Genomic DNA, 25,946 nt, shown 5'->3' with positions numbered 1-25,946 from the left:
AGTTGTCCATCCTTCCAGCCATCAATAATCGGCAAAAGCACGCAGTCAGCCGTTATCATGACGCTGGCTTTTAGCATCGTTCACTTCAAAATGTGTTTGCTGCTATTATGCATTCCGGTGATCTTGTGACAGTGGAGGACGCCCGCCCCAATCTCGCCATGTTAAAGTGAATGTGCTGAAAATCAGGCTTGCTCAACCGGACGAGCTGAGGAAGCCGGCGCTGGCCCTCAGGGGGAAGGACGCTGACACTCTGCCAAGTTCACCCCTGCCCCCTCCTCCCACACTGGAACTTTTTCTTTTCAAATTCTCAGAGGAAAAAGTGGGTGGTGGGTACATCATGCAAATGGGTTCATTTCAGGAGTAAATTCGTATTTACGGCCCCATGGCTACACATCGCCACTCATGGCGCGTACGATGCAAGAGACGATAGCAACATCGCCGATGTGCGGGCCGCGTGCCTGAGCGAACTTCTCGCGTCGCATACAGCACGAGAGGAGATCGGCGATCTCCACATGCCTTGCACACCCGCCGTGTGTGCCACCACGAACTGTTTGCAGTGCATAGCGCAACTGGCAACACGACGTCGTTCATTTGCTGCCCGTGCGCTGCCGCTAATTTCAGGCGGCATGTGAAGTTATAAGTGGTTGCGAGTACGGCGGCAAGTATGGATGCCGTTATAGACAGGAGCCACATAACGGATGACTGTGCCATGAAGTAAGAACACTGCACCCCATAAGCCAGCAAACACATTCCTCACCAGTCTCGCAAGCTTCTAAGCGCAACCAAGAGCATGTCAGTGTAACTTCGTGATGAACCTTGACTAAAAAAGTTATGTTAAGCCACTTTCACTGTGCACATCTAGGCACCGTCAAGTCCATAATTTGCTCCTTTATGCCATGCGCACAAGCCTGCTTAAAAGCTCATTGTTCTCGCGCAAAGTAATTGATAGGAATAATCTGCCTCCAACCATTTTTTTTTGTTCAGAAAATTTTGAATGTGCTGCAACCATGCAGTGCTTTCGAATCATGATGTTTCCCTGTCTTTGCCATTGTTATTGTTTTTCAACCTCCTTTTATCATAAAATCTCATAATTTTTTGTTGTTGACGGCATTCTTCTATGACTCTTGATATAATGCTCGATGCCATGGACAGGCAGTAAGCAAGGCTCGACAACCAAGAGAGATATTACAAGTAGCGACTACTACAAGGCAGAAACACTGACCAGCAAGGGCGTTCCCAGCAGCAGCCGTGGGTGCCGCTGTAATGCTGAGGTACTGCAGGACCTGCCGGGCAGCTGAGCTCTGTCCCGCACCGCTGCGGCCCAAGAAGAGCACAGTCTGGTCCCTTCGTGTGGCCACCAGGGCAGAGTGGGCGCTCTGGGCCACCGCAAAGACGTGCGGCGGCAGGTCGTCCGGTTTGCAGCTTTGGAAGAGCCGCATCACCTGCACTCGAGCACATATCATGCCAAGTGTTAACACACAAAACATTCAAAGCAGGTTGTTATCACCATCTATTGAACTACTGTTATTGCTTCCTTTGTAGCAAAGAAGCTGCAAGTCCAAATGAGACCTCAAACAGGCTGCCTAGAGCAGTTTCTGCCAATTTCCTCAACTGCTGCTGCTCGCTTTGTAAGACGTGGTGCTCTGATGGCTTGCTCGAAGAAAGCTGAATCAGTCACCACAACTTCACCACGAGGTGACAGTTGCAGAAGTTGTGCCTGAAAGTAGTACTGACCAAGGGTGGAGACTCTTGAGAGCATAGTGAGAGAGAGAGAGAAAAGGAAACCCGCTAATGAGGGAGTTCCAGCCTAGGGTCAGTGTCACTGTCCCTGAAGAGCAGCAGTGGTCAGCCATGGTGAGGAGAAAGCCGAAGGTGCTGAGGTCAGACCACCACCACAACATAATTCCATGCTTTGTGCTTCGATAACCTGTAACATCAGAATCTTTACTATGTGTCTTTTTACACATCTTCAAGAGATGTTCGTGACAGAACACCACAAGAAGTGTGCTTTAGAAACACTGACACGTTATGAAATGACTAGCTGGAAGCGGCAATCCAGAAGACTGAATTCAAGATTATGCTGGGCCTGCATATGCTTGTCACTGAACTACATGGACATGACAACAGCCACTCAAAAGTGTGCGTAGAACCAATGCTCCTAATGACAGTTTCTGTGCTGGAACAGCGAAAAATGCGGTACGCAATTCTCTGTGCTTTAAGTTACCAGCCCAGCACACTCACCAACTCTGGCAACATAGGAGAGCAGCCCAGCATTTGATTATTTCCGTCGGTGGGACCGGCGAACAGATCAAGAGGCACCGGAACACGTTTATTTGTCAAGAAGTGGAGACCCCGGGCTTTCCAGCAGCTGACCGGACTGTCCACGTCTATGTGGCCAGGTGGCTGGGGGCCGCCAAAGAGAAGCGCAGCAGGAATGACCTCTATGAACCAAGACCCCCTCCTCGTCTCAAAATAGTGCACTATTGGACATTCCCACCTTTATACAAAGTGTCATTTGCCATAAGTGATTTTCATCACCATCATCACCATCACCATCAGCCTGACTATACCCACTGCAGGGCGAAGGCCTCTCCCATATTTCTCCGCTTAACCCGGTTGTGTGCTAGCTGCATCCACTTGACCCCTGTGAACTTCTTAACCTCATCTGCCCACCTAACTTTCTGCTGCCCCCTGCTACGCTTTCCTTCTCTTGGAATCCAGTTTATTACCCTAAGCGACCATCGGTTATCCTCTCTTCGCACTACATGTCCTGCCCACGCCCATTTCTTCTTCTTAATTTCCACTAGAATGTCGGTAACCTGAGTTATTTCTCTGACCCACTCTGCACGCTTCCTATCTCTTAATGTTACCCCCACCCTTTTTCGTTCCATAGCCCTCTGGGTTGTCCTCAACTGAAGTAGAACTCTTAAGTAGAACTTAAGTAAGTGATTTTGGTGGCCGTCAAAGAAACACACTTCTCCAATCTGCACACTGTTTGACCTCCCTGACTCAATACTACCTAAGAAACATCGCTTTGATGGTTGTAATTTATACATGCAATGGTTTCTGCTACACTTCCTTTAAATATGCAGTTTCTGCCTCATCTATGCATGTTCATCTACGCTCCACCAACTCTCTGCATTGCAAACCAATTATCGTTTACTCCTCAGGGAACACCAAACGTGAAAATATTGTGCTTAGTCTGCAGTTGTGAGAACAGCGCCTAAGCTGTGCATGCAGCTAAGTGCACATGCATAAGCTAGATCCACCCGTGTTGCCCAAAGCGGCCTATGACCAACCTTGTCCGAGTAGATGGCTAGAGGGCGCTGGGGGTTGAAAAGTAGGAGGCCTGACCCAGCATAGGTGTGTACGAGACCCGAGGCGAAGCGCTCCCGTAGCACGTGTACCACGCCAGCCTCGTTGAGCTGCCGTAGTTGGCCCAGGTCCTCCACAAAGTCCAGCTCTGGAGGGTTCGCCTGCACACAAGGAAACAATTGACACGGAAGGATCTCCCTCACTCGTCACGTCCAGCTCAACAACAATGCAATGACCTGATATGTGCTCTACAGGCCAAAGAAGCCAGACATGGCAAAACATGGTGAACATTCCCATGTCTTGGAACTCAATATTTCTCCCTCTTCTAGCACTAAGTGTTTAACAAAGATCTAGATTCAGCTGGTTTGTGCATTTGTAACAAAATGCATGTTAGGCAAAGCACTAAGGCATACCAAAACAAACATAAGAACGCAATCAAAGCAAGGCCAGCAAATGACCTGCCCACGAAGCTGTTGTGTAAGTGCAGTTTAAAGACACGAAACAATAACATGAACAAAAAATAGTTAAAGGTGCACAGAATACACGAAAGATGAAAAAATATCAACAAGGAACAAAGAACAAGTAACATCTAACATACGTAGAAGCCCTTTATAGCAAAGTCACTAGGACCAGCAAAAATATTTACTATATCAGTTGTTGGTGACGACATGGTCCTGAAGATGCTATCTGGTAGTTAAATGGGCACTTACTGAAGACATCCTGTTGCATAATGAAAAAACACTCTGAAATAGCTTCCATCTCTCCCTTATCATGTCTTCGTGCAATGTTTTTCAGTTATAAGTTTTTTTTTACATCTAGTGGAAGTACCTCTTAAGCATGAGGACAACGTAGCTACAAATACAACCAAGTATGATTTAATGTAAAAACCAAAGCCTTGCATGAACACGGTGTCACGTTTTGCTGTTTCTGTCCTTTAATAGGCAATAAATGATAAATGCGCGTGGCAGTCAAGTGCTGCAAGACCGCACATGCTGCACCTCCACTCCTTGCCTATGCTTCCTCGTGCTTCGTGCCGCACAGTGCTGTGAATGTTTGCCCAATTCTTCCCCTCCCCTTTTTCTTGCTGCACTTTTACTATCCTTTACTTTCTGAACGGACCGCACTGCATCCTTTCCATTTTTGTAGACAGCTTTACTTTTTTTTTTTTTCCTACGCGCTGCGTGCTTTCCCTCACGGCTCCAAGGCTTTCATAAAGTACGCTTCTCCTGACAGCTGCTAAGCCTAGTGGTAAAGCCACTTAAAAGAACACTGGGCGTTTTTTTTTTCTGTTTTCAAATACAAAAAAGAAAAAAAGAATATTTGCCTCGCGATTATAGGTAGTGCGCGGGCGGCGATTTCATATTGTGGGAGTTGTCGCCGCGGCCAGGTGCACTTTACTATAACAATTTTTTACCGAATATATCTTTACTATAAAGGGGGGAAAATGTACAGTTGCCTATGGAAGATGAACTGTGACTTCCGTTAAACTTTACAATATCCGAGTTTTTACTATATCAGAGTTTACTATAGCGGGGTTCTACTGCATATCATAAAAAGAGGGAGAAATCTGCTGCACATTAGTCAGGGATTAATTTCTCTATATGGTAAGCTACGCACAGAAATGCCAAAGCATGTATCTTAACTTCCAAACTGCAAGCAAAGAGCTTCAATGCTATCCCACTTGCTTTACACAAACATTTTGCCTCCACAGCAGTGAACCATAGTCATGCTTGCGTGATGAACAGCAAAGAGCTGTGCTCTAAAATAGGCAGTGAAAACGAATGCAGTATTCTTTTTTTTTTTTTCTTTTTGCTAGAAGTTCACACCTACTGTGTATAGTGGTGTCCACAAGGCAGCCATGCCCAGCATATTCACTCCAGAATTTACTTACAAATGCTGCCAAATTTGTCATCATAACCTCAACCGCATTTTAGTGACGGCTGGCTTCTTCCTGTCCCCACATTCTAAGCGCCAGTCCTGTCGTTTCCCAGTCAAAAAAAAAAAGAAAAACAATATATATATATATATATATCAACGGGTCCAATGGGAGATTTTCCATTTGATTTGATTTGTGGGGTTTAACGTCCCAGAGCAACTCAGGCTATGAGAGACGCCGTAGTGGAGGACTCCGGAAATTTCGCCCACCTGGGATTGTTTAACGTGCACTGACATCGCACAGCACATGGGCGCCTTGCTTTTCACCTCCATTGAAGAGCGGCCGCCGAGGCTGGGATTCCATCCCGCGTCCTTCCATTTCCATTTTCCCTTTGAAATGAATTGGTCAACCAATATTGCGTTTTTGCCACCCATTGGGCCTGACCTCTTGATATTAATTGGTGCTTCCAGTTGGAAATAATTGGTCACCCATCAAATGGTTCACCAATTGAACTCAAATAGCATGCCAACTTAGCCCAAATGGTTTGAACTCACATAGCCGAAAAACAAGAACGGAAATTCAATTTCGACCCTTTTATTGCAGGAGATGCAGGAGAGCCAACTTTTATACAAGTGGATTGAAATTACAGGTTTTTACAGAAATCATGAGAGACAAGCATGCATCACACACACAGAACTAACACAGGTTCAATGTATGCCCACAAGACACTTTGTAGATACTTATATACTTCATTCAATAGATAATCCTGCTAGGGCCAGTGACACTTCTCCATTATTCTGAGGTAACTTATTTAGTTATGTCCGCACTGGCGGTGGACAAGATAAAATCAATTAGGAAGATTAAGTAGCAAATACTTTTTAAATCAACTTAAATTTTTCACTGTTATCTTTTTATTGGGATATGTATGTGAATATCCCAGTCAAGGATATCAAGCTTGGACTTTCCCAATTGGGAATGTTCCCTTTGGACCAGTTAGAACCAAGTTGGAAGCCCAGTTGGTTTCTCCCCTCCCGATCGGGAAGCCCAATTGGTTTCATGAAGAAAAAAAGAAGTGAAAAAATTGGGTTGGACAGGACCCATTGGACAAACCATTTGGAACAGCACAACTAATTAAATCTGATTGGACATCCCAATTGGACCCACTGATTTTTTTACGGTCCCTGTTTTTAGTGCTGCTTCTACTCTTACTTAAGTCGAACCTTTTGTTTACATGTTGCTCCAGGTGTACCCTGTTCCAGTCTCCCTACCCCGAGAGGTGTGAATACACAGTAGGTACGAACTTCTAGCAAAAAGAAAAAAAAGGAATACCGCATCCATTTTCCCTGCCCAGTTTAGAGCGCAGCTCTTTAGCGCCCGTTCCTGCGCTTTGCGTCGTCATCGCCGTTGTCCCTCGTAACCAGCTCCACAGATGGGGCAGCAAGCGCTCCTGCCGCCACCGTTCGCTGCTGCGTGTACCCTCTCCCCCCCCTTCCTCTGTGGCGGCGACCGCGTGTGTTCTCAGATTGCTACGCGCGCTCCTACCCCCCCCCCCCCCTCCCACCTTTCTTCCTGTGTGGCGGCGACAGTGTACCCCGGTTGCCGAAGCGCCGGCTCGGAATCAGCGGATCACAGTGCGCGCACCCTAAGCCTAAACGCAGAGCCACGTTGACTTGACTCGCTAGCGGCGTCAGCGGCATCAGTCAGTCACTGCTATCTCTTCGCCGAGCAACGTTCCTATGGGCCCACGCGCTGCCTCCCGCGACCTTCCGATAACTCAATTGCTCTCTTCGCTCCTCCTCCAGTGTCACCCCTGTGAAGCGGCAATCAGAGCGCCGGATCGGATCGGTGGCCGCGGATTTCGATATACGTGCACCGCCCGAGCCGAAACGCATGCACAGCCGCCGCCGTTCGCCACTGCGAATCGCCTGCCTAAAAGTATAATTGTACAGTCGTGAGCAGCCTTGTCTAGAGCGCGCTGACAGTGCTCGGCGGAGCAAGTCAGCGCCATCTAACGTTAGGCTCTGGGTTTTAGTTATGCATCCCATGCGCATGCGCGGTCAAAATAAAGCAGTGCCTGCTCGTGGGTTCCCGGCCTCATTGCCATCCGGTACTTGCGCTTCATGCCGCCAGGTACGCGCTTAATGATATGTAACAGTGGTCTGAAAACCAACGCGTTTCGCGCGAATCATGAAGCGGCTAGGCAAATGCAATGTGATATCGGGTTATCGCTAGATTCAAAAGCAATTGCAAGTGATAGCGGATGATCGCGCGCTTCAAACACCATAGCAAATAGTGCGAGAATCGGGCCTAGTTGGCTGTTTGGTTTTTGTTTTCGTCCTGTCCGTATACGGTTACGACCACGCACCATGCGTTGCAGGCGTCTCGTTTGCTGGCGTGTTTTGGGGCCAGGTTATAAGCTATAAGGGACACAGCATTTGACATCGCTATAGATATAGGAACTTGATTTCCTCCACGATGAAGTACAGCGACGATGAGTGGTGCGTATGCAGGAACGCGCATTATTCCGCTATCAGTCGCGCTTGCTTGCCTGGCCGTCTCGTTGAACTCGAGAAACACGGCGTCATCGCGACGCTCTGGCGACCGTCACAACCTAACAAATTATGGTGCCTCGATACGGAGAGCGGACGCGCATCGAGGCACCCTATCACAAATGGAGTCAATATGACCCTAGCGGCAAGAAAAGTGTTCGCAAGGCAGGGGCTGGATGATGAAGTGATGAGCAGGCATCCTTCCGATTTGCCGCGCATGCGCACGGGACGCATAGCTCAAACCCAGCGCCTAACGTTAGATGTCGCTGACTTGCTCCACAGAGCCCTGTCGGCGCGCTCTAGACAAGGCTGCTCACGACTGTACATACATGTCTTGCTCGAATTTTTACCTCAATCTATCGAAAGGCTGAAACAGCTGATGAGCTGCGTTCAAATTTCGCATTAGGAAGTAACGTAATCGTCGGCAATTTTTTCTCAGGGTGATCTGATTCGAAATCATAAATAATTCGAATAATTTCTGTGGTCCAATATTTTATGATGTATACATAACCGGATAATTACAAGCGGCAGACAGTACCACCCTGATTAATTCGAAGATCTGGGGTGCTACGGAAATGCTCGCCGCAAGGCAATAAAGCGAAGGCTCGCGAAGCGCCTCCGCAAAGCGATGCGGATGCTGCAAATGCCGCAGCGCCCCAGCCTCGGAACACCCAGCAGAAAAAAAAAAAAGAAAGACACTGACTACGTCTTGCGGACGGTGCTAAGGAGGAGACAACAGGCAACGCAGCCATGGATCCTCTCGGCGCTCCTTCGGGGCACGGACAGACACGAAGAAAGCGGTGGGCGCACTCGTCGCTTCCACCAGGCCCTGCCGCGGTCAAGGAAGCCGAAGCATCTCCCACCCATATCAGGGGCAGTATATGTACAGCCTTTATCGTCAAACGTGTAAGACCTGCGACACCGACTTGCGCTGTTTCTTTTAACGGTGTTAGGTTAAAGGTGACCCTACTTAACAAATAACCTTTCGAAATTCGGCCGACCTATTTGTGGGCTTTAAAAGTATAGCCTTGAAAGAGCAGCTGCCACAGTACGCGCGCCTTGTGACGATGCCGTTCCCGGGAAGACGTACGGTGTCAATCACTCTCAGACGAGCGGCGGGCAAAACGAGGGGAACTTCCGAAAAGAACAATATCGAAAGCGTGCGCGCGCCGCGGATTCCGAAACTATACACAGCCGTGCAGTTTTACCTTTCTATCTCAAAGACGAACCCCGAGTTGTCAGCACCTGGCAACTTGCGATCGACCACGTCATGTGGTCTCGTGACGTCACGAACCCGCCGACAGATTAATGCACGGACATGTCACCTGCCAGAGCCATGACCGGCCGTTATTTTTCGCTCGCAACGCCGATGCCGATGCAGGATATTATGGAGTTAAAATTGTCGGTCGGCGTCAAAGGCGTTGACAGTTTGAAGCTTCCAGGCACGAAAAAGCGGTTGCTAAACACCAGTGGACCGATAGATACAACACAGTAAACAATTAGCCCGCGGCCGCTCTGTAGCGCTAGCTACAAATCGCTTCGGCGAGTCTGTGACATCATGTCAAGCATGTCACTACAGGGCGCTTGACTCATGATTTACGGCCGTATCTAGCAAATCTGCTCTCAACTTCGTTCAACCACAGCGCTAGCCTCTCCCTTTTCCTTGCTGACGCTGCAGTCACTTTGGCGCATGCGCCTATCACCATGGCAACCACGCGCCGCCGGGAACCGATGTTGATGACGGGCGGGCGTTACTCTGCTACCGTGTACCCCTAATTGGTAATACAAGGGGTGCGACTATTACCGCTTTTCATTGTGAAAAAACTACGTGATTACCTTTTCAACGTCATCCTCGTCCACAAGGACGACTTCGCCCGTGGCGTCCAGGCGGACGCGCAGCTTGCCTTCCTCCTCTGCCGGTGAGGGTGACGACGTGCCACCACTCTCGTTCTTCGGAACCAAGGACGCACCGGTGTAGCCACCGCGGAAAAGCACCCACACCTTCTCGGACTTCATCCAGAGCCGCTCGGCCGCAATCTCCTCGTCTGTCTTTGCCTGAAAGACCAGAGTTAAGTCACAAAAAAGGAACTGCTCCTTATCGGCTATAACGTGAAAACCGCGATCTTGCTAAGCTCTGCAGAATGCCCTCAGACTCCTACAGTACATATCGTGTCCTACTCTTTACACAAGGGAACGTTCTTCGCTATGTTTTCTTTTGTTTTGTTTAGTACATCAACGAAATTAGATTCACCAGTTTCAGTGTGGAATGTGATTAAAGATGTCATGATATGCCATTTTGTTGACAAAGTGATATTTCCACTAATGGTGGTAAAACAACTGGCAATGAAGCCAGAGCATGGACACCAACAATTAATATATTATATGCCCTTCATCGGTACTTTTTGCTTATTGCACAAGCATGAGCACTACTGCCAAAAAAATATTATGAGTCTTTCGAAAGCTGGGTACCCATGATTTTCAGGCATTCTCCAGCAGTAAACTGACTGAGACACGAAAAACACAAACGCTGCACTTCAGTTTTGAGCTCCGTGTCCTTCTCTGTTGTCCATATGTACAATGAATCATCGACCACTACCAAGCAGCCCAACTGTACACTCTCAGCGAGTCGAACTCCGAGATGGCGACGATGTACCCACCCCGAGCGCTTTGTGTCGCCGGCTGCCGGTGCGAGAAAGCGTGCGGCCTCCTAGCGTCGTCGTCGTCGTCGCCCCCGGCACCGCACCGGCCACGCGTGCCACTATCTCGCACAGCTCGGGCAGCGGCTGAACCTTGAGCAGCACGCGGTCTCCGGACGAGCGCACCATCTCGATGACCTCCTCGCGCGAGCGCTCGTCCACGCTCACGCCGTTCACCTCGAGCAGCCGGTCTCCAGGCAGCAGTCCCGTGCTGTGGCCACCACTGCCGGCCAGCGTACTAGGCTCGGCGAACATGAGCGTCCGGCGGCGCTCCTCGCCAGCGGCTAGCCCGTCCGAAAGAGCCGAGCGGCGTAGCGAGAAGCCGAAGTCGCCCGACGGCTGGCGAGTCACGCTCAGCACGCGGGGCTGCGGACACCGGGCCGCCGTGCGAATGGGCGGCAGGGGCCAAGTGCGCGCCACCTGGCCCTGACCCGCCGACGCCCGGCGCATGGCCGCGAAACGCTGCTGCAGTTCGCCGTACTCGACCTCCGACGGGTGCCCGTTGCGGACTGCTGTCTTGAGGGCGTCGACCAGAGGCTGAGCCGTCAAACTCGTCGAGCGCGGGGCCGGCCTATCCGGGGGCTTGGATTTGGGTACGCTCAGGGTCCGCGCCACTGCCGGCTTCTTGGGGGGCACGGGGGGCGGCTTCCTACCACCTCCCGTGCTGTTGGAACCGCCATCCTGCACGGGTGAGACGTCGCCGGGGAGGGTGCCGCCGCCACCGCTGTGGTCGGAGAAGTCTTCCTCTTCGGCGAGGGGCGACGCGAGGCCGCAGCCCCGCGTCGGTATCGGGCCGGAGATGACCAGGTTCCGCCGGCGGACCTCGCTTCCCGACAGCTTGCCGGAGGACTTCTTGTCGTCGCCTCCCCCGCCGCGCCGCTTGGACTTGTCCTCTTTGTCTTTGGCCTTCTTCCAGGGAAACATGGCCGCTGCCAGCGGGGCACGCCCCCGCTGCTGGCTATTTAGTTTATATACAGGGAAGGACCCGTTGCGCTACCTGCAAAAAGGGGGAAAAGGCGCGGCTTAATGCAATGGCACACGAACTGAAGAGTACACTAGAAAACAAAGCTTGGCGCGGCCTTGCACAATGCAAAACGAAATACTAACCGCTGTCTGTACAAGATGCAATGACCTCCACTACCTGCCGATGCAAACATACACAGCATGACAGCTGACATTCCCTATCGTGAAGTAACAGTAAGTTGGCAGGTTACTACACTCAACTTAATTAAATTCTCAGCATAAGTACAACCGCGAGTGAAAGCTGCGGCTTATACTACGGTCGCTTCAGTAAATTTAACCGTATGAGTTTTTAAAGCTTTCCTCCTTTATTTTCTTTTTAGGGCAGTTCCAGCGAGACACTACAAACAAGGCAGCCGACATTGTAACGACCGGAGTGACTCGCCGACGTGTCCATGCGTGCGTCCGCGGCAGCTGTCAATCATTTTCAGGATTAGGATGGTTTCAGTACTGACAGTTAATCAATCAATGATGTAGGCTTAGCCAGCAAGCAATTGGAGGATCCAAGCGCAAAGAATGAGCTCGCCGTCGAGCCGTCGGCAGCGATGCCCCTGCAGTCGCTCCGTATGCGGACTGCAGCACGTTCTCGCCTCTTGCATTGCGCACCTCGTCGTCTCCAACTCCCATCCATGAGCAAAACCTTTCGCACATCATACTCGGGTTAATTACTATAAAGTAGCCATTCTGCTTTCGCGATACCATGTATTAGTTCCGTTTGCCCTATGCAATATTTTGAGACTACTATATATTGTTTTTTTTTTTTTTTCCTTTCATTTGCATCATGTTCCTCTGTTTGACGTTTTGCTTTTCAAATGTGGTAGGAGCGCGTATTTAGTGAAAAACTAGGTGACGCCACGGAGCTCTTCGTACATCCAGATGTAAAAATCAGTCCAGCGGGCAATGTGGCGGAGCAAAAGTTGGCTGAACTATAAAATCTGATTACACTCTCCATGCCGCTTTCCTCAGCTCCGCTATAGTGCCGCTCCGAACAGCTGACCTCGCATGTGTGGCAATGGTTTCTCTGCAGCCTTTGTCCGTGTGCACCACGATCGTCCCCGGGGTTCCATGGCATCGCACCATGGGTGAGGTGAAATCGAAGCGAGAACACAATAGCCTACATACTGCGCCTCAAATGATGCGTGACCGGGAGGCCCTGTAGGGTGTTACCGTTCTGAGCGGCGCGGTGTATAGAGATATATAGATGCCGAAACTTTCAGCGAAAACTTCCAAAAACAAGAAGTATCGGCAGCGACGGAAGTAATTTACGCTAAAGGATCACCTAATTGCGTAGCTAATCAACTAAAATTCTGTGTCATAGTGCAGCAGGCACTCTTAATTGGCGCCGTCGTCAGAGCAAATAACACCACTTCAGCGAACGTCACGTTTTTTTACTCAGCCTCCTGCGCGTCTGATGCGCTGAAGTTCCGGCTTTGTTCAGAAAATACGCCGGGTTTTCGTGCAGGAGAGTTACAGACCCTTCGCTTTAAAAACTGATAAAGGATCGCCTTGCCCATGGCTTCGAACTGCAATAACTACAGAACAGGGTTCATTAGAAGGTTAATTAAGTTTTATTTAATTATCACTAATTAGAAATATTTTACTGTAAATTACGTCCGTCACGGCAGAGAGTTCGTTCCTGGCAATATTTTCTTTGTATTTAAATCTAACTCCCCATTTTAAGACATTTTGAAATTGTTCTCCGAAGAATCGGGTGCATATATAATTTTTGTTAACTGAGAACTGAATTATTTGAGCAGCAGACATGAAGTGTCCCAGGTGAAGCGAAGTCGTGGGCCCCTGGAGACGCGAGCAGGTCTGGGTTCGAAAGTGAAGTGTTGTCGGTATCGCGCGATAGAAGCTAAAGTATTTTAACCGATTTTTCTCGCTATACAGCCATAATGCACTCAAAACCTACAGAACCATGAGACGTCGCGTCTCAGGGTTGTGTAGGCTTTGAGTGCATTGTGGCTATATAGCAAAATCTTGCGCTCAATAAGTTGCCATGTACGCATGGAAAACCAAGAATGAGGAAAAAAAAAAAAAAAAGGAGCTTCAGCGACGATATATCTGCTACAGAAATTGCCCGGCGTGGTGATATGATACCGTAGACGCTCGATGCTAACCAGCATCACTTCAAAGCTTATTGTACCGGAACTCCACGAAGCAGCAGCTGTCTCTCCCTATTTTGCATTTCTTCCAATTAAAAGAGCGAGTGCCCACTCCGCATCGTACGTCTCCCTGGAGATCATCCGTTCTCCCTCCATACCACCGTCTCCGCACCACCGGCGCCCAACGCACAGAGCAAAGGCAGAACAGTCACACAGCTGCCATCGCTTCGACCAGCTCGCACACAACGGGGGATCAAACAATGGATGGGAGACGGTGAGACCGCCTATCAGTGACGCACACGCATTCCAGAAACACGCGGCTGGGCGAGCGAACGTGGGCGCGCGGCGCACACAAAGCGAAGCTTGCAACGTCGAGTTTAAACCCACACTTACGCGACAGCTGCGAAATCAGGGAATCGGAGCGAGTAAATCAGTCTTTTTTAGAGCAGCTTGAACGAAGTGCGAACAGACATACAGGACGGGCGTCGACCACTACTCGACTGCACTGTGGAAGGAAGGCAATGTGTGGCCCCCTCCATCACACCGTGCGATTAACATCAACAAATATACCATGTGCGACAATATACGAGGTCCAACGCGAGCACCGACACCCAATCTGCGGAATAAATGCTGCTACAAACTTTTGCAATCGTTCCTGCAAAAACACGAAGCCCCCTGAACGTGCCTATCGTTTTCTTTGCGACGCGAGAAGCGGCCAGAGTTCTCTGAAAAGATAGCAGCTGCGGCCAGCTGCTTCCATCGGGTTTGAGATTGCCACAAGTACATTTTCCGTGGCTTATCTCGAAAGCTCTTCACCACTTTTAAATTTAGTGCGGCCGAGTGAAATCGAGATTGTGTTGTTCGTCGGTCCAAGCTGCCAAAACGTGCACAGGCGCGAACGCAAGTAAACGGAGCACGCTTTTTCGTTCAAATGACAATCACGCCTTCGGCGCTGGATATAACAAAACATTATATATCCATGTGAAAGTGTACTAGCATCTACTACCAGCCTGCACATATACCACGGCTGCCAGCGAAAAATAGGCAGCACGTTATAAATGTCCGAACGAAACAGCACGCTCCGTTTACTTTTGTCCGCACCGTATACTTGCTGTTATTGCGGTCACTGAGTTTCTATTTGTTAGCGCAAGATTGTCCCCAATAAACAGAGCTGAAGCTTGACGCAAGGCCGCCAGTACTCATTCTCAACTGCCTGCAGTCACAGCGGCGTGCCAATATAGCAATCACGATGCGTCAGTGGGCAAGAACGTTACACAATTTTTTGGTTTACTCACGTTGGAACGGCCTCACCTACAAATCTGCGCTTTCCTCGGTGAACAAAATCAGGTAGCTATAGCAGCCAGTCACCGTCAATCTAAGCGTTTCTTCTTCGTCATCCCGTCCTTCTCACGCTTAATTTTCTCTCGAATTAAAAAAATTCGAAACGTAAGTAATGCTTTGCTTGACTAAAATCGTGGCCCCGTGAGTGTCACGCGATGAAAAGAACTGATATCAAGCAAGTTTGGCATTTATTTGCCTGACTTGTAGCGCAATTAAATCCGGGTCGCGTCTCGACAGTTCTACTGTCAGATGGCGTAATTTGGTTGTGAAGCAATGCATATTTATTACCGTTGCCTAGCACGACACACCAAATAAAAACGCCACAGACGTGCTATCTTAGAATGTGATCTTAGAAAACATCCACGAACTCGGAGCCGGAGTCCGCACCTACAGCTATATCCGGGACTTTCTCGCGGGTAAAAAGACCTCCTTTCAAGTAGATCTCCACTCGGACGACTTCCATCACGGACAACCTGCAGGAATCGGTCCTCTCACCCTTTCTCTTCAATATCGCAATGCTCTTCTACACCAATTATCGTAGGTACCACAGCTCCATCCCAGCATCTTGATAAAATAGATAACGGGATTAATTTATCAACGGCTATTAGTGACAAAAGCTCACACATTATAAGGCACACGCGACAAACCAGCGGCAGAAATGATAGTGGTTTCACCACGCTAACACATAGAACGTTCTATATGTTAGCGCGGCGAAACCACTATGAATAACCAACTAGGCCCAATTCTCGCACTTTTGGCAGAAATGAAAGTCATTCCGCCACCTATAGAGAAGTAGCGACACGCAGGCTGAAAATTTACGTATAGGTATATAGTTTTTCACATACGGTTAGTCTTTTGCACAGAGGGATGTTGAAGCAGCCCAACACACATCGGGAAGCTTACTATTTGGTAATTCTGTGTCGTAAATAAGTTAGGAAAATCGTTTGCGCAGTAATGATTGTTCACACTTTTGCGCACAGTGTACCGTACGTGGTTCACCGGGGAGTTGAGGGTTACGTCATCAACCAGGCGAAAATCTGATTCCAAGCACATATCCCCCTCTTCTCGAAAAACGGCTCAACGACCGACCAAATGTTCGGAAATTTCTGACAAGACTGAGGTCACTATTACTGCATCTCTCTCTCTCTCCTCTCTCTCTCTCTCACACACACACACACACACACACACACACACACAAACACACACAAGTGCGCGCGCACACGCACATACACACACGCACACACGCGCACATACACGCACACGCGCGCGCACACACACACACGTCCGGTCGAATCCCATGAAAAGACTTCATACTGAGCATCTCAGATTTTCACACAGCTGCGTAAACCTTGATCCGCACAATTTAACCATCGCGTGCATATATTTCGGTGTACAAGTCTTCGTTCAGTTGGTAGAGCTGTTAATTGCCTAAAGGAAATATTACAGCCGCCTCTACGGATCAAAACCCTTTCAATATCTGGTTTAATTAGCCTCCATATTCACAAACTTTAAAGGCCGTCACTTGTGCCTGTAATAAATCATCGGGCAATGCACTTTCGCAGACTTGCCGGGCACAGGGACTGCGCCTTTGGTTTAGCTTGATTAAAACTATAGTGGGTAAGCGAAAGCTTCATTACTAATAGTTACACGTAGCAAAGCTTTTTATTTAAAGAAGACGACGAAAGAAGACGGGGAACAAGTTGGGGTCAGCGCCCGACGCGGTGGCGTCGGATATACATGGCGTAGTGAAACTTTCGCTTCAAAGAGTTTATCAAGGCTTAACTTACGGGCATTAATAAAAAGGAGGATGTAAAAAAGAAACTTACGCGACAAGCGTTAAAATGAAGGTACGGCGCGATAGAAAGGGAAGTGTGTGACTACTCGCTTTACTTAATTTGAACGCCACCGCTGCTGCAACGTTAGGAGCTATAAACCACCGGAGTATCGTATACGTGCGCCGACTATTTAATCACTGCAGGCGCGCTCCTGTGGCTTCGCCTGGATATACCTCGTGTACGCGGCTTACGGCGTCTAACGGCGGCAAATGACCTTGTCGTCAACATGGTCCTGTGATAACCGCCGTCGGGCTACTAAAACGGTGTCAAGAACTATAGGATAAAATGCGCTGCGAATGCAGTCAGCGTTCTTATCTGTGAAGAGAATATGCCGTTACAAAATGCTGCCAGCCGAACGCCGGAAATGGTGCCGGATCCGTTAATTTCATGCGCACATTCGGCAAAAATAAAAGCTGACAAGAACAGCGTGCACATGCCGCCACAATCCCTGCCTGTACCCGACCTCGGGAATAATGGGGAAAATGAGGGCGTATACTTCTGAATGGGCATAGACGATCTAACGGTTAGAAGGAAAATGGAAGTAGGACGGCAGAAGCATACAGGTGTAGAAAAAGAGCAAATACACGGACACACACACACACAAAAAAAAAAAAAAAAACACGAGGTAAATCTCAAAAACAGACACGGGCCAAATAGTGTGCAGTCACTATCACTGGTAGAGCATTCACGCAGACGCCTACGGTTCCTTCAGATAGGAGGCGCCGCGCGTGTTTGAACGTTATATTGAACGTAGGCGCACAGATAGCGGCGCACACTCTTGGCTTTCACCTCCGAGGTGCTTGAACCGGCTCTCAGCACGCGACTTTCAACGACCTGCTAACTTCAGCCCTTTCAGCCAACAATCCAGTGCTCCACAGAGGGAGGACCGGTCTCCTCGGATGTTACTCGGATGCGCACGGAAAAGGGAGGAAAGAAAAGGAACAGAAAAACTTGCCGTCCCGCACGCAAACAAATTCCTGGCAGGGCATTCGAAAACGCAAGGAAGCGGAGTGCACGTAGCCATTCGAGTAGAACGCGGACAAGAGGAGAAGGGTGAGCTCGCGCGTGACACGCATGCAAAGGAGTCCCAAAATGGAAACCACTCTGCGGCCGAATGAACGGTCCGTAGTGGAACTTTCGAGAGGCAAAAAGACACGTTGTAGACAGAGAACGCTCTGTCTACGCATTGGACAAGGCGACATACTTAAAGGCCAAAGCAGCGCATCGTACAGCGACCGAGAAAGAAAGAAAAAAAAAAGAAAGTAGAAGACAGGAAGGCTACAGCCAATGGCAGTCTTTTTCAATCGGTCTATTTTAGAAGGGTTTCAGAATTTTCAAGCCGCCTCGTACACGTCTCTCAAGGACATCGCGCTATACCCAACGCACCATGCTGTCTGTATACACATAATGCATAAGTCGAATAACTGGTCTGCGAGGCCAGAGAAGCTGGCGGGTAGAACCGTGACTAGAGAGAAGAGTTGGTAAGTCGCATGGGCTGCGAAACGCGCTTTAGACATTATTTTGGTGAACACGTTGCTTGTTTTTGAGTCTAACTTCCCACGTTCTCCGGCTCTGCTCCAAGTGCGCGACTAGTGTGACAGCGTCATCGCTGGCCTCCCACGAAGAACGTTTGTCCGGATGACTGCGTCCAGGCCAGCTGTAGCCGACCTCAGGAGGCGCTTGGGAAGCAGGATGCCCTCCTTCGCTGTCGTCCCGTCGTCCGTGGACTCTGGCAGACGTCCCGTCGACGCAAGGCAGCTTCCGCGAGTCAAGTATGCCGTGTCAAAGCAAAGGCGCTCGGAGAAGCAAAAACGGAGAGCTACGGGACCCGAATCATTCGTGCCCACTGCAGGGCCAAAGGTCTCTTCCATATCTCCACCTCCATATTGCCATCTGTGGTCACCTTATCCAAGCCTAACTTTCCGCCACCAACAGCTATAGCGTTTGCCTTTTGTTCGCTAAAGTAACTGAGTGTTGGGAGGTGGAGTCCGCCACTGAGCGATGAATTACCTTGCGCCGAGTGCACTGCTTTGTCGTAGTCGGCGTAAGGCCCAAAATTGGGAGCCTTTGCCCCCTATTCCGACGCCGCAGCGTCACGGTCGCGCCTTCTATGAGATGCCGGTGGGCGGCACGTACATATAGTGCTGTCATCCCTTTGCGCGCTCACTTCCTCTGCAGGCCATTGGTGCCCCTTCGCACACACGTTCGCTCAGTATAATGACGTCAGGGCGAGCGGCGCCGACGATGCATGCAGTGCAGGCAAAACGAAGACCGGACTTTACCTAAGTTACCATGACCCCACCCTACATTACAGAAATGCTCACCTACTGTGCCCCGCCCCGCTTAAAACCCTTCCGAAAGGCGACCAGGTATTGCGGCGCACATCAAACGGCCATGGTCACGACTCCTTTCCTTCTTTCCGTTATAACTCATGGTGAAACCTCTCCCCACTGCCATTTGTGTCCTAGCACAGAGCTGATGCTAGTGACATTTTTTTTTAACTGCCCTAATAAACCCAAGCCCCCATGGCAGGAATCGCAACATCAAGAGCGACGGGAGGCTGCTCTGCGCAGCACGCAGCCGGAGGTAGAGCTTCGGGCAGTGGGCTGGGCCAGAGCGGCCCGAGGGCCCATCGTCGTCCTGCTCCCTCTCTCCCGCCTCACTTGATTCTGCCAGGAATCAATAAACCTGTTACCTACCTACCTATATACCTGTAAATGGCGTCAAAGCGAAATAGTCGCCACAGGCTACTCCGACAAGACAATGCGAGCAGAACAGAAGAGGGCACATATAATATAGCACTTATAGGATGAACGCGTCGACAAGAGAAGGGGTGCCTCTTCATGGTGGCTAATATAGAGAGGAAGAGATACGACCGCCTGTAGGCGCTACCTAATCCGGAAAATGGCAGAGTCGGGAGGTGGAAATCACTGCACGTGAAACGGACTGCCGTACGCGGAGTCGAACTCTCGGAGCCGCGCTCTTCCCACAGCACGCCCTTGGGTTGAGCCGATGCACGTGGCCCAGTGTCTTTTGTCTCCTCCACTTTCACGGCAGAAAAAGACGGGGAGGCGGTCACTAGACGCGATATGCATCAATTACGCATAAGCTCGAGGCCTTCGGGGGTATGAATGGTGAAGTGAAACACAAGCAGCAGCATTTTTGCCCTGAATAAGGGCTGCACTGTTCACCCAGTAAAGGTTAACAATTAAGAGCAGCTGCTTTCATTCAGTAGCCACGTGGTTCACGACGCCTGCATTGCACCGGGCCCGCAGGCAGAACGCGAACAGAAAACTCAGTCCGACGAGGAGCCACTCTCGATTCATGACTGGAGATGCTAGTATGCAGGCCAGCCGAACGATGCGCAGTCCGCAGCAATGAGAGGCTGCTTTGTCCAGAACCGAGCCAGATGGCCCAACTTCGGCTTATAGGCAAGGCCTGGACGCCACAACCGGCAGACCGAAGGCCGCCCGCAACGCTGCTAAATAATTTTGACCTTCTTATGAATAAAAGTTTCTTACCACCACCTCATTCAGGATGGCTGCAGGCGCAGTCCATGGATCCAAGCTCATTTCGCAAGCTTCATTACTCTACCCGTTTCACCTCTTCTTCCACGCTCTCTCAAAGCACACCGTTTTCTAAAAGGGGCAGTCGACTCGCGACGACTTGCTCCGAAATTCAGACGTGAAAAAAAAAAAAAAAAAAAAAAAAGACATAAAAGCACTGATATAGCCGCGATGTTCTGGAAAGTAAAGTGTATATATGGACTACGCTGAACGCGCGGAGGCGGTAAAATTACGCGGCTAAAGCAGCGCCACCGTAAATCTTCAGGAAAACCGGATGCACTGTAATGCCAACATTTTATTCAACGCGACCGCTTTGCACCTGAAAGAAACGCTTACGTCGTACGCACACGCAGCAGGAAAGAAGGGCCACTGCGTGATGACAAAGCAGCTTACATAAACTTAGCTCGCATTTCATCAAGTATAGCTCCTGGGGCAGCTCACTTTACCGTGCATCACTGATCGCCCATACTTGCCATGGCAAGCTGTGCCGTGGCCAAGTACGTACAACGCAACGCCTTCCACAGTAAGCAGACTGAAAACGTGCATCTCTTCAAGGGACACAACACAGTACTTCAAAGGGCAACTCCGGTGGGTTTTTTTTTCCTCGACATTTTAATTAATGATTACATTACATTTCTCGGTGTGTCCTCACTCCGACACAAAAACAGCAGAACTGCTTTTAAAAAGAAACAGCAGCAAAGCGAAGCTGGTTCCATGGTCAGAAACGATTTTCCAGATGACGAAATAGCAACGTCTTAGTATTGGAAAAACTCTCGCACTCACGTTGGATGATAGAAATAAAGACTATAATTCATGATTTGGTTTGGCTTGGGGTTTAACGTCCCAAAGGGGCTCTGGCTTCGAGAGACGCCGTATAGGGGGTTCCAGAAATTTCGACTACCTGAGGTTCTTTAACGTGCACTGACATCGCACAGCACACCAGCGCCTTGATGGTCGCCTCCACCGAAAAGCGGCCGCCGAGGCCGGGATTTGATCCCGCATCCTTAGGCCCAATAGTCGAGTGCCGTAACCACTGCACCACCCCGGAGGGACGGCATAGCGTTTTAACCGCGTCATTAAATATAATAATGTACCTCCATCATTTTTACTGCCTATTTGGTTCTCATGCCTATAACTGATGATGTTACGAAAGTGCTCTCAGTCGCGTATACCGCCCAATCAGTCTAATAGTGATTATAAAATACTTACGAAAGTACTAGTTAAAAGGCTGCAAATAGAAATAAAGAGTCTTGAAGGGAAACCATGAGACAATTGTGGGATAAAAGGTCGCAGAATGTTCACAAATATTCCCGTTAGAAACAGGTGTGCTAGAATGTTGTGACGCTTTGGCGAGCCGAGTACAGTTGTTGCAGGTAGACCTAGAAAAGTCACTTGATCGCGTCTCGCATGGTATCCTTTTCCCCCTTCTAGAATCTGCAAACGTTGGTTCCGTAATTATTGACGGACTAAAGATAGTTTACATTGGTTGTACCACACGTATAATTTTAAACAATAGCGTTACGGATAGCATTCCTGTAAGACCATCCGCGAGACAGGTTTTCCCGATATCGCCGTCGCTCTATATCTATAAACCTTTTTGTTTATCCAGGTAGCGTAATAAGAAAATAGCAGGTTTACAGCTTCCATCACGCGAAGTGAAAATCATGACGTCACGCAGGCGGCATGTTTTCTGGCAAGATTATGATAGCATTAAAGACGTAGTAAACGTTGAGATAGAGTACTGCAAGAAAACTAGGAGTATGTTGGTTGGTTTATGGGGTCTAATGTCCTAAAGCGACTCAGGCTATGACAGAAGAGCAGGGAAAAATTGGGGAAAATGTGCAGGCGTCTGGCACGGCAAGTGGCATAGCACGCCGAGTTATTTCGAACATGCCTTGGTCAATTATTCCTAGTAAATATGCGTGCCACTTTATTGTTGCTGCGAAAACAAACTAACATGGGAACAGGCTGCCAGGGAGAGGTCGCAAGGCAAAGCAAGATAGAGACCTTTCAGTGTTCGCCCGTGCGACAGTGTGCAACATTTTTTGGTGGAAAAAGTGTGGCACGTTGCAAGTATTGCTCATGTCGCGTGTTAATGTGTAGAAGATGCACCGCGTTCTCGCTGTTTTCATTTGGGGTTCAAGCTAGGAAAGGTGTAGTAGCACAAACCTTTTCAGTTCGGTCAGTAGCAGGGGCCTCGGTCTGTCTTACTTGTTTGTTCGGCAAATTATACATCGTTTCTTAGTTTTGGGCGAAAAGAAAGACCCGTTTTCGCGCACAGTCATACAAGCGTGTCTAAAATATGCTTTGCCGGAGTTCGTTGTTTCATGTAGCAATGTTGTACACGCAGCCTTGAAAGGGTATTTGTCGAGAGTTGTAACCTCATTCGGCATGCTTAAGGTAGGCTTCTCTTTTGCAATATTTAAGCAATGTGAAACGAAAGAAATTATACAGTGACCTAATTGATGTATTGATGCTGACGGTTCCTCTGCACAGGATGGGTTACAGTGATGGCTCAGGACAAGATGTCCTTAAATACCTTGTTATTTTCTTTAAAGTGCACATAAACACCCTCTAAGCAAAAACGTGGCTTCGTGAGAAAGGTATCCTTGTTGTCCCTAGGTCAACCAAGCGTAGTCTGTGCAAGAAGCCTGAAACAATAGAACACGCTCTTATTTATTGTTGAGGTGCTATTTTCTACTGGGGCGTCATTCAGAGAACGTTAACACGATTCATGGCATTCGCCATATACCAGCCAAAAATGAGGGTGATTTAAGTACCATACGACGTGACAATGGTTGTGAGCCTCCACAGCCTATGAAGGGCGAGGAAGCAGGCCAGTCACGCCGATGAAAATGTTCGCTCTACGCGTGAAAATTTCATTGGCAGTGTGACATATATGTGCGGGATGTTCACAAAGCTGAGCCCGAGCCGCCCGAATGGCTGAAGCTTGTCCGACAAACTGGCTGCACTGAGGAAGCTTCTTTAGTGTTGTGTATAAACGGATATCTGGCACATCCCTGCTTGTGTTATTTGCTGGATATGCTCCATTTATCATAAAGTAGTCAATCAGTAAAGGAAAGGCGTAGAGTAGTAGTTAGCGCACTCGCTTGTGGGACGGGAAGGATGGTGGTTCGAGTCCTGACATGAACAGGATTCACTTTTCCTTATTGTTTTATTCGCTTGTTTTCTGTACTTCACCGTGGGGCCATGAAACATGGCGATTTAAGGTTAAAAAAAATATAACCTCCAGCTCAAAAATTTGAGGGGTTCGCTTAAGTCTCCCTACGCGCGGAAATGCGAAATCGGACATTGTCAATTCCGAGCCATTATGAGCTCGTTCTGCGCTTCGTTGTTTTTTTGATATCAAAACTTTTATTTTTGTATCTATGCATTCTCTTTTGCTTTTCATTTTTATAGCTTATTATATTTCATTAATTGTTTTATAGCTCAACTTCATCGCTCATTTCCATAAATTATTCTCTCGGCTGATGTGACCACACGACAGGGACCACTCCCGGGGATCATATTTTGCGAGCAACTTCCGGTCTCAAGTTTGGCGCCTCGTGAGCGTTATAAATGCTTTCGCATAAATAAAACTTGTCTATCTTACCTGATGTCAACGTAACTAAATTTGAGGCCTTCACAGACATTCTCTCTTTCATATTTTAAGATAGTAATTACAATCTTCGCTGTATTTGGAATCTTGAAGTTGTGGTTTTGTTCAGTTTGGTTTGCCTCACGGCGTAATGTTCCATAGAGTGGGCTATGAGGTATGCTGAGTGGAAAATTACGGGTAATTTGGACGTCCTGCGGTTCGTCAACGTGCACTGATATCACACAGTATGAGTGCGCCTTGTATATAACCTCTATCGGAAATTTGGTCGCGGCTTAGCTCAGCTTGGCCAGGATATACGCAGCGAAAGTATGTGTGCCTGGCGCTGGGCTGCCTACTCCCCTCCAATCCAGTCTAATGAAATCCAGTCCAATCAAGTACAGTTCATTCCAGTCAAATCCAATCCAATCCAATCCAAACCTATCCAATCGAGTCCAACCTATTCTAGTCGAATCCAATCCTGTCCAATGCTGAGTACACGTTCGCCCGAAATGCGCCGCTGACTAGCCTATCATCATCACTATTATCATCCTCACGCAGGAAAAGGAATCTCGGGCGTGGCGCAGTTTTTTTTTTTTCTCTCTCTTTATTGCTAAATGTACATAATTACAAAATATACAGTACATATAGTACATTTAGAAGTTCACCAGGCCGTTTGCCGGCCGTGAAAAATGGAGTCGTTTCATTTGTGCTAACTTCCTAAAGATCAACTCTGTTTCAGCACCACAGTCTGCAACTTTCAAAACATCGTGGATTTTTACAATGCTCTCAACAAAGTATTCACACAGATGTCACTCCAGTGTCACAATGTCGATAATCCATCACTGCACCATAGTTCCAACAAGAATATGACATCGCATGGTACTGAATGGTAGTGAACGGGCTAGAATATTATACCTTGCGGTGTAAGAGGAAGCTTCTTCGTAATGGTACGCTGTAACACGTCCCCCCCCCCAAACCCCCCCCCCCCCCCAACCCTCCTCTCTCCCTCTTCCCTCCCCCCCAAAAATAGCATTATTGCAATCCATGAAAACGTGTTCAATTGTTTCTGATTTGTTACAGAGGAAACAGTTTGGACCCTATAGTACATAATTCCTTTTTGATATAACCAAGTTAACAGGTAGGGTACCAGTGTGTAGATGGAAGAAGGATGTCTTGGTTGCAGGCATGACCCACGTTTTTCTCACAACACATCTTAACCAGCTACATCTTTGAAAATCTGTCGGTATAAGGGGACTGGCAAAACCGTGTCCACAAGGTCCTGCGTTACGCGCTTTTTCTTTACCATGTGCAAATACCCGCGAGTAAAACACGTGGAAAAAAAAAAAAGAAAAAAAAAAAACGATGAGCGGCTACTACCTCTCGGAGATAGCGCGACACACCATAACGACCCCCTTCACTTGATGAGACGATCAAATCGGGCGTTGTGGCAACAACAGCTTAACAACTGTCAAGACAACGATAAACTGACATAGTAATGGCTTTCTTTTGCTCGCTTCTCTCTCTTCCTTTCTTCTTTTTGGCATGGCATGCACAGTTGCAACACCAGTCTAGGGACAGCAGCAGGGACAATCTATGGACAGCAAGAAAGGGATGTCTCCTTAGAAAGCGCTCGTCTGGGGATCCGAGGGATGGAGGTTGGATTCCCGGTAGAGACTTTTTTTTTTTTTTTTGTATATATATGAGGAGACCGGCCCAACATAGAATTAGCAGTGGCTTAGCTCAGCTATGCCATCTTAATCTTGATTGCAAGTCCGAGTTAGTCAAGTTGTCTAGCTATGTTGTTGTTACGTTAAAGACGAGGCATCACTACTTTTTCTGGTTGATTCTTGATTGTCAGATGACGCGGCGAGCGCTAGGCAACGGTTCTGTGCATCCTCGGAGCACCGCCACAGCGAAATCGCAAATTCGTGGCCTATGTAGCTTTCGCTACAAAAGCAGTCGCCGTGACCGGGGTCGAACACATGACCTCCCTCGATTTCAAAACGCAACGTAAATAAATCAGGTTGGCAACTGACACTTAT

At 48.6% G+C, this 25,946-nt stretch overlaps 1 protein-coding gene across 2 annotated transcripts in view; it reads right to left on the bottom strand.

Moving 5' to 3' along the window:
- Positions 1-25,946, bottom strand: part of LOC146196234 (unconventional myosin-XVIIIa-like) — a 199,476-nt gene that overhangs the window by 135,324 nt on the left and 38,206 nt on the right. For both annotated transcript variants that reach the window (XM_084598128.1, XM_084598129.1), the window contains exons 2-5: positions 10,398-11,433; positions 9,577-9,795; positions 3,300-3,476; positions 1,223-1,442 (exon numbers count right to left, since the gene is read on the bottom strand). In XM_084598128.1, coding sequence (XP_084454254.1) covers positions 1,223-1,442; positions 3,300-3,476; positions 9,577-9,795; positions 10,398-11,360 — 1,579 coding nt within the window. In that variant the 5' untranslated portion in view covers positions 11,361-11,433. The remainder of the gene's footprint in view (positions 1-1,222; positions 1,443-3,299; positions 3,477-9,576; positions 9,796-10,397; positions 11,434-25,946) is intronic.

The sequence above is a fragment of the Amblyomma maculatum genome, chromosome 3, assembly GCF_055883805.1.
Source record: "Amblyomma maculatum isolate TAMU_Amacu chromosome 3, ASM5588380v1, whole genome shotgun sequence".
NCBI classification, from domain to species: Eukaryota; Metazoa; Arthropoda; class Arachnida; order Ixodida; family Ixodidae; genus Amblyomma; species Amblyomma maculatum.
Note: the sequence above shows the minus strand (reverse complement) of the source record. Positions and strands in the feature narration are given on the sequence as shown.